General features: G+C 32.6%; 2 protein-coding genes across 2 annotated transcripts in view; both read left to right on the forward strand.

The window, feature by feature from the left end:
- LOC131418950 (cadherin-9) overlaps positions 1-2566 on the forward strand; it is an 87636-nt gene extending 85070 nt beyond the window's left edge. Inside the window, exon 9 of the mRNA XM_058563509.1 lies at positions 2432-2566. Within this exon, the coding sequence (XP_058419492.1) occupies positions 2432-2566 (135 nt within the window). The remainder of the gene's footprint in view (positions 1-2431) is intronic.
- Positions 2567-2654: 88 nt separating this feature from the next.
- On the forward strand, positions 2655-7574 carry LOC131419275 (cadherin-9-like). Its single transcript, XM_058564301.1, has 2 exons — positions 2655-2900; positions 7018-7574. The coding sequence occupies exons 1-2, from the start codon at positions 2666-2668 to the stop codon at positions 7503-7505; spliced, it is 723 nt and encodes a 240-aa protein (XP_058420284.1). The 5' UTR covers positions 2655-2665; the 3' UTR covers positions 7506-7574.
- Positions 7575-9533: the final 1959 nt, after the last annotated feature.

Here is a 9533-nt window from a genome sequence, read left to right on the forward strand (position 1 = left end):
TTATACACTATCTGGTATTATTTCCCTTGTAGATAATCTTTAAAGTAGAAATAAATAAATTTTATCTATAAATACTCATTGATGCTTTCAAATATCTCTCCAAATATGTCATATACCTAGTGATAACTCCCACCAAATGTAGATGATTGCCTATTTATTGGGCAGCACTAAATTTTAAATGTCCACCAATAAGTAATATCTCATTATAATTTTAACATGAATTCCTCCAAAATTATTGAGGCTGAACATTTTTTCATAAATGTGTGGCCATTTTTTAAAAATCTTCACAGATGTGTTAGTTCCCTAAGGCTACCATGACAAATTACTACAAACCAGATAGCTTAAAACAACAGAAATGTATTCTCTCACACAGTCTGGAGGCTAGAAGTCTGAAATCAATGTGTCGGCAGGTCCATCCTCTCTCTGAAGACTCAAGGGGAGGATCTTTCCTTGCCACTTCCTAGCCTTGTGATTGCTGGCAATCCTTGACATTCCTTGGTTTATAGACCCAAGTTACTCCAATTCTGTCTCCATTGTTGCACGACATTCTTCCTGTATGTCTCTGTTTCCAATTTCCCTCTTCTTAGGAGGACTCCATTTATTGGATTAGGGTTCACCTTAATCCAATATGACCTCATCTTAACTTAACCCTCCATTTATTGGATTAGGGTTCACCCTAATCCAATATGACCTCATCTTAACTTTTTTACATCTGCAAAGAGCCTATTTCCAAATAAGGTCACATTCACAGGTACTGAGGATTAGGACTTGAACATACATTTTGGAGGGAAACAAGTGAACTGACAATAGCCTATAGATATTCTTGACTTGTTTGTCAATTAGTATGCTTTTCTCTTATTGATTCAGATGAGTTATTGATATATTACAAATTAATAATTGATAATGATACTGTATAATTGATAGTAACCAATTATAATTAATATATTCTACTACTATTAAAATTTCTATGTCATTGTTCATATACTTGGTGCAAAACAATTTTCTTGTTAAAATTAACAGAGTTCAAAATAAAATATAATATATTTTAAGCTACTGATATGTATTCTCTCTTAAAATATGCTTAAACAATGGCCTATCTAATCATTTCAAGAACTCAGAGTCCTATAATCAAAGGACCAATGTTGTTTATGATTTAAAATATTGGATACGTTATTGCTAATCTTGAAGAGAAGGTTGGGTAAGAATATTAGACATTATATAAAATGTTTTCTATGTCATGATCTAAACTTCTAAGGATAAAAAGTGCATTAAGCTTGTCTTAACTGCATTTTCAGAAGCGTCGTATAAAGAAATATAAGGTTACATGCCACTGTCAATAAAATGACTTAAATTATAGTTAATATCAAATTAAAGAATAAAAAGTACTGAATAGTGAGTATGCAAGTTGGTATAGCTCTAGAAGGCACACAATAACGAAAACAATGGATGCATTAAACTGCTGTGAAATTCCAATTATTGTTCATCACAGAAGTTGGACTATTATACCTGGAAATGGTGCAACTGTTTGTTTTGTGGAAGAGAAATTTGAAAGTCAGAGTAATTAAATGACTGATTTCAAATCACACAGATGGCAGGCCCCGGACTAGAAAAAACAGGCACCACGATGTGCAGCTTAGCGCTACTTCTACTATAAAATGCTCAATGGAATTTTTCTGCCCAGTGTGCCATTTGCTGCTCCATCTTGACACTGTGGCACACCTCTGACTTACAATGAGCACAGCTAAGAGGTGCTGTAATTTCTCAACTTTAACACTGATTTTACAACACTTTAAAAGCTTTTATTTGTATATCTTGCTCAACTTTGCAAATATCATTAAAGGAAAAACAAATAATTTGAATAAAATATGCAATATGATTGCAGTTATGGTGCCCCATAGCTTTAAAATCTTTTGCTTTCTGGTATTATATGGCATATTACGTATTTTTCTAAAACTATATGAAGAGTATTCTTAATCTATAGGAGTGGTTGTGCTAAACACTTGTGTTTTTTAAAAATGCATCTGTTATGTTCTCTGCCTTTGAGAAAACCATTATCTAGTAGAGGCAACGTCTTGGTAACCAATTAATAATAAAACAGACTGGTGCTCCCTAACAATGTTAAAAGAGGATAGATGTCAGAGTGATCAAATTTTTTTTTAAGGTTGGACACTGCAGTGGCCAGGAATCAGATAATGATTCATAAAGATTCCCTGCAGGCTAATAGTTGATGGACATTTTTTCTTCTTAATTAAATAAGAAACATTAGACAAAACCATAAAACAAACCTTGTCATCATTTTTTGAAAATAGCGTATTTTTTGTTTCTTTAATTTCAGTGACGTATTTAAAGCACAAACACTGATTTAAAATGACTTGTAATAACAAGAGTTGCTTTTTGTTGTGCTTTATTCAATTTACTTATTTGGTTTCAGTTGATTCAGACTGTCAGTGTCATGGACAAAGATGATCCTCCCCGAGGCCACAAATTCTTCTTTGAACCAGTGCCAGAATTTCCGCTTAATCCAAACTTCACCATTGTAGATAATAAAGGTATAGAATATATTTAAAACTAAAAATTGTGAGACCTTAAGAAGCAAAAACTAAAACTGGTCTGAGGTTTTTTTTCCCCCACATCTCTTTTTTCCCCAGATAACACAGCAGGAATCATGACTCGGAAAGATGGATATAGCCGCAACAAAATGAGCACGTACCTACTGCCAATTTTAATCTTCGACAATGATTATCCAATTCAGAGCAGCACTGGCACACTCACTATTCGTGTGTGTGCCTGCGACAGTCAGGGAAACATGCAGTCTTGCACTGCAGAAGCCTTGGTCCTCTCGGCTGGCCTGAGCACCGGGGCTCTCATCGCCATCCTCCTCTGTGTGCTCATCCTTCTCGGTAAGCTGCACCCCCAACTGCTCACTTAACTCCCAGAATTCTCTCCCTCATTGCCCAGTGATGGCACACTGAAAAGCACTCTTCTCTAGAGCTAAAGATTGAAAATTTTAACTTTTCATTAAAATTGTTCTTTCGATTACAAAGAAAAAATCGAGTTTTTGTCTCTGAAGATAGGTCTAGTTTTCTAGAGACCAAAACCAAGGATATAGTAGCTAGTGCTATGTATATATATTTTTAAATATATTTTATGTTTATAGTGTTTAGTTGTAACTAACCATGGTCATTATTCTGAGACTATTTAGCTTAATAATTGCTTTAATTTTCATATCAACTCTACAAGGCAAATACTTCTATTCTTCTACGGAAAAGCTGAATAACTTACACAAATTGGGAAAGTGTTTCAACTAGCATTCAAACTCAGATTATTCTATTTCAGAATTCTCCTTTCTAACGATTATTCTCAAAACCAAAGACTACCTTGACAAACGATAATACTAACAAACACTAAGTTACGTATCAGGCATCTAACTTGCACATGCATTTAAGTTGTCACAGTAAGATAAACTTTTTTTTTCATAAAATTTGTTATATGGAGAAGTAATACACCAAATTAAAAGCTTAAATTCATTTTTTTAAATATCACTATGGCATGGTGGTCATACCTAGTCCTGCAATGTTTTCTAAATAAAGTCATGCTTCCAATAGCAAATGTTTTGTATGAGCATGCTCTAACAGGACAACGATTTAATTCAATTAAACAGTTGTTCCACTGTAAAACATTCTCCCCCAAATTGTTTCCATCAAATGTTCATCCAAAATGCTTATGCTTAGGGCAGAAGAGCTAGCCAAATTCACGTTCTAGTGCTCATATGTGCTGGCTCCTTTTCACTGCAAATCCTTTCAAGCTATCTGGATGAAATCCCTTTGGCCAGATTTCCTTGCAGGACTTCAGTGGGGGATTGAAGAGAGTGGGAGGAAAACATTTGTCTCAGTTAAGATGATCCAAGTATTTAGAAAAACATTTTCCCAGGGTGGTTTAGAACATACACACCCAACCATCACCATCAGCAGTCCGAATCTCCACCTACTGCTAGGAAGTTCAACTCCTCTGTAAAATATTTTTGTATCCCCATGGAGATCGAATTCTGTCTTACCCTTTCAGCTGAGTGCTACTGATATCATACTGTTTTATTTGCTGAGATAATTCTACTTTCCTAATTCAGAATAGCATGGAAATATGTATATTTCAAACTTGATTTTTTTATTTCTATGTTAAGATAATACACATACATAAAGATACGCATGTATTCATGGGAGGACAAAAGCAACCTTCAAATAAGTTTAGATATTATAATATTATTAAATGGTATAATATTTTTTTCTATGTAGAATCCTAGATGGCTGCTTCTTTTCTTTTGAAAAGTTTGCCACCTTTCTGCCCTGAGTAATATAGAAGGCACACATTTCTTGTTTTTCACCTTCTCAATTTGTTGTCTAAATGTGGAGTGATTTTTATTATTTAGTTAAAATTAGTTCTAATTCAGGAGGTTTCATTATCAAAGTTCCTAAAGCATTCTTTCTGTTATTTTGAGTCTTTGTACCAATGACTGGACACAGTTACTGCATTTCTATAGTTAAGAGAGTCTGCTCTTTGCAAGACAGTTAGTGATATAGTGTGGCCAATAATACCTTAGAACTACCTGCTAATGGTTTGAAAAAAAATGTGGTTCTTAGTTTATATCTATATTACAAGGCAAAGTCAGGGATTAAAACCTAGGGCACAGCTTTTTAACCTTTTTGGTTTCTTGGACATTGCTGGTAGTCAGATAAAACTTATGGATCTATTTAGAACAGTAATTTAAATTTGTAAGAATAAGATGTCTAAGAAAAAATGAAATATATTTATCCAAATTAAATAAAAAACAAAAAGCAAAATGAGCTTGATTACTGTCGCATGTGCCTTCTTCTAGTGCAAGTTTACTGATCATTTGAGATATATTGTAACTATGACACAATATAAATTACCTGTGATTTCTATTGGTTTAATAGTCACACGTGTACTGTTACTATAACTATAGTTTATGGTGATGTTCATAATAGAAAGAAATGCTAAACTCGAGTTACATATGAGTGAAAATAATGATGCACTTTCTCTATTTCTTACCTTAGCCTCTTTCAATTCCGTTCACATAACCCTGATACATAATCTCAGTCCAGGAAAACAAAGAGGATAATTTTGACCTGACAGAGGAGAAAAAATTCAGAACAAGTTCTTAGGTCCATCTGTGGGAGTTGTTAATATTATATTAGCTAAGAAGCCCTTAAAATAACTTGACCATATTGTTGTTCTTTTATAGTCAGAATTTATAAAAATTCTGAGAAAAGTAGAGAATTTATAAATTAATTCATTCAATATTAAACTTAGAACCCTCTTTTTCTACTGCATGGTTCACTAGATTGGTGGATTTCAGATGCTTGCTGGACTTAATTAACTTATATTCATCCTTTAGTAGGAAAGAGTATAGATACGTCTTATTTTTACTGGATAGACTGAATATAGTAAAAATATATTCAGAATCATATTATATGAATATAGCTTGGCACTCAAAGCCCGTTCTGTGAAGGTTAATTTAAGAAGCTTCTAATGAATTTTTTTTCTTTCTACCAATTAGTAGGAGCTGAGGAAAATGTGTTGGCTAATATGACAATAGCACTGGACAGGACTTTAGTGGAATTTTTCAACGTCAGAGCTCCTTAGTGGCCCTCAAGGGCCCTGGTGAAGTAGAGTCTCAATGTACATGAGTTGCTTTGTGTAGTCTTGATACAAAGATTGACAAAAGGAATGATAGATTTTTGAGCCAAAATTTTCTTGCTTTTCAATGAAACTATTTGTCAAATACTATTGACAAAATATTTAACTGGCCTAAAGTAAGGGAAAACCTGTTTTGTTTTGTTTTTTTCCTCACAGGCAATGTGTAAGTGTGATTTGGAGAAATTTTCTTTATTTAATTTTAAATTTTTCTTGTATATAAAATTAGGGATTTGGTCCATTTTCAATGGAAAATTTATATTTTGGAAATCATATTTTTTTCTCATTTTTAAGAAATAATGTATTTTTTAATTGCAAAATGCATTTATTCTGCATATGTTCATTGTCAAATATATGCATATGTTAAATTCCAGTAATATAACAAAAAATAAGAAAGTGTATCATATGTGGGGATGTTCACAGTTAACTTCATAACATAGGTATATGAATAATATAAATAATTCAGCAAATAGAGGGACTACAATTAAGATTTTAGCCAAAAAACTTGAATGCAACCGCATAAATCAAGGAAGTCCTCAGTAACAAGTTAATATATGAGCTGTCCTGTACGGTGCATACAAGTTAAACATGAGTTGAGTTTGAATTTTATATCGTGGCTTATAGAGTTATATTTCAGATTTTAAGCAGACTTTCAAAACTAAGTCAATCAAGGAATTTACCTAAACAGATATGAGCTATGGGAAGGAATAAGTTCAGTATATATGTACACACGCACACATATATATACATGTGTGCATATATGCACACATATATATAAACATATGTGTATATATATATATAGATATATACATGTGTATAACATATATATAGACATAACATATTTATATAATGAATATATATGAGTAATGTATTGCATATTGGGTCATTAAGAAAATATTAAATTGGTACTGAATTGCTCTTGGGGTAACAATGATCCTAGCTTTAGAGTTTTAGTATTTTTAAACCAACATGCATTTGGGAGGAATGAGGTATCACATAATTACATTTGGCTAAATGCATCAGCCGTAATTGAATGAGGCTTTTTCAATGTCAGAGCTCCTTAGGAGAGTGAGTTTTGAAAGTAAATAAATGGCACTGTGATATCTGCTTCTTGATCAATACAGTGCAGCCAGTCATTGGCCCAAGACCCTCTGTGTTTGTATAGAATAGTTACTCTTTTTATCCCAACAATCTTAGCACTTCCCACACCACCCAAACTTCACTCGCAGAAGTGTGCTATATTTAATTTAAACCCTGAATCATGGCATCTCACTAATTTCTGGGATTTTTTGTTGTTGTTGTTAATAGTTTTGGTTGTGCTGTTTGCTGCTTTGAAGAGGCAAAGAAAAAAGGAACCTCTGATCATTTCAAAAGACGATGTCCGGGACAACATCGTGACCTACAATGATGAAGGCGGAGGGGAAGAAGACACCCAAGCTTTTGACATTGGCACGTTAAGGAATCCAGAAGCAAGGGAAGACAGTAAACTCAGAAGGGATGTAATGCCTGAAACTATTTTTCAGATACGGAGGACTGTGCCTCTGTGGGAAAATATCGATGTACAAGATTTTATCCATCGAAGATTAAAAGAAAATGACTCAGACCCAAGTGCACCCCCTTACGACTCACTGGCCACATACGCCTACGAAGGGAATGATTCCATAGCTGGTTCACTCAGCTCTTTAGAATCTCTCACGGCAGATTGTAACCAGGATTATGATTATCTCAGCGACTGGGGGCCTCGTTTTAAAAAACTTGCTGATATGTATGGGGGTGATGACAGCGACCGAGATTAAGAGTACCGTATGACCTGATCCATGTTAGTGGACGTATTCTCTTTGTAACTAGACTGAGTGGCCTGCATTCTCTTCCTTGAAGGAAATTTTAAAAAAATCGAAATTACAAACAATACATAGGTGTTGTCTTAGTAAGGGTTTGCTTAATCAGTAAGTTTCTGTGAATGAATACGAATGACATAGATTAAAAAAAGTAATAATACCCAGTTCACCTTCTTTGCCTAACAATCTCTGAAGGAAAATATATCACATCAATAATCAATAAAAATTACATAAAAGGCTTTTTGTGCCTTTTCTTAGATATAAGAACTTTATAAATGTTTTCTGAACTGACTTTCAGTCATCTTTACTATTAAATGAAACATTGTGCAACTGCTTTGTAAATTAATATAAAAAATATATATCCCTAAAGAAATAGGAATGACTATTACTGCCATATTTATTTAGTTGAAGAATGTCTTTGTGTTAATTCATTCATATTTTTATAAATGTATATTTATATTTTTGTATTTTTATGAAATAAACTAGTATTTATAAAAATAAATTTCATTTATTTAATTTTTAGAAGCAGTTCTGATTTCACTTAGAAATTTTTTACATCTTTAAAGGTAAAAAGTGATTTACTCGGGGAAAAAGCAGCTAAGTTACTGCATGTGATTTGAAGCTAGAATGTAGCGAGACTATAAAAGAGCTTCAGTACAAATTGTGATTTTCTGCTTCAACAATTTAACTATGGAAAGTTTTTATTGAACCACTGATGTCTACCCATTAATAGGATACGAGATACATTTGGAATATAAAATAGTACAAATATACTTGTGAATAATTAGCTTAAATTTTTTGTACAATTCTTTACTATGGGATCGATCAGTGAATTTTAGTTGAGTAATTGAATACGTGTCAGTAATGTTACATAGATGAAGAAAAAAATCTAAATTACTCCTCCTCCATTAATAGCACAGTTTTCAGAATGAAGAATGATAGTTCTGATTTTTTTCTTCATGATAAGACAATTCATGGAATATAATCTGGGTAACATTTAAAATGTCTATCAGCAAACTAGAGGAGGTCTTTTTAATTGATAATTTTATTGAGGAGATTCGAAATCACTGTATTTAAGGAAATCTTTAAAGAACCAGTGACGTGTAGACTGGAGATACGAAACCTTAACGAATGCAAAGTTTTACTCATGATTGGGATAATCCAGAAAACAGAATACAGACACCTTCAGATATGGAAAAGAAGAAGAAAGTGGGAGAATTGTGTACAATAATCATTTGCAAATCTTTGAAAGACTGCCATGCACAAAACTTTGGCCTGGAAAATAAAACCTAAACAAAAGATGGAAACTTCACAGGGAGATTACATGGTATCCATTTTCTTTGCCATGAATTATCCTTTTCTTTCTCTTTTATTACTCATCCTTTAAGGAGCAAATACCACGCCCAGGGTGATTCCTAGGTGGAATTTATATAGAAATTTAATATTGATTAGTCTGTTACCAAGCCTTTTTAAGTAGCAAATACCAAGTTATCAACAGGCATTTATGTGTTCTGTTATGTTACTATCTTGCAAAATTTTTGAAGACTATTTCAGTAACTTTACCACCAATAGCTAACAGAGTAAAGATTTAATTTAATGATAACAAAACAAAAAACCATATTGGGCACTTAAGAATTATTTGAAATTTTTCTCATCATTGGAATTTCCCAGAAAACAGAAAGTTTTAGTTTTAGTTCAGAAAGTTTTCATTTTAGCTTAGGAAGTAGTTAGTTTCCCCCTTGCTAGAGATCTTCCAGAATGAATCAGAGAACTATTTGACATGGATGATATAAAGTGTCTTTATATAAAGGTAGTCAGAAAAAAAATGTACCTTTATATATATATATACCTTTATATATATAAATATATATATATTTATATATATATATAAAATAAATATACCTTTATATATATATAAAGGTAGTCAGAAAAAAAATGAATTAGATATCTATTAATGCCTCTTGTAATCACTTTATTCTATAATCA

The sequence above is a fragment of the Diceros bicornis genome, chromosome 20 (assembly GCF_020826845.1).
Source record: "Diceros bicornis minor isolate mBicDic1 chromosome 20, mDicBic1.mat.cur, whole genome shotgun sequence".
Lineage (NCBI taxonomy): Eukaryota > Metazoa > Chordata > Mammalia > Perissodactyla > Rhinocerotidae > Diceros > Diceros bicornis.

Bases quoted from the DNA above. Each gene is read 5' to 3' on its own strand.
- LOC131419275 (XM_058564301.1), top strand. From the start codon at position 2,666: ATGACTCGGAAAGATGGATATAGCCGCAACAAAATGAGCACGTACCTA. The intron at 2,901-7,017 runs GTAAGCTGCACC...TGTTGTTAATAG, and splicing joins CTGTGTGCTCATCCTTCTCG to TTTTGGTTGTGCTGTTTGCT.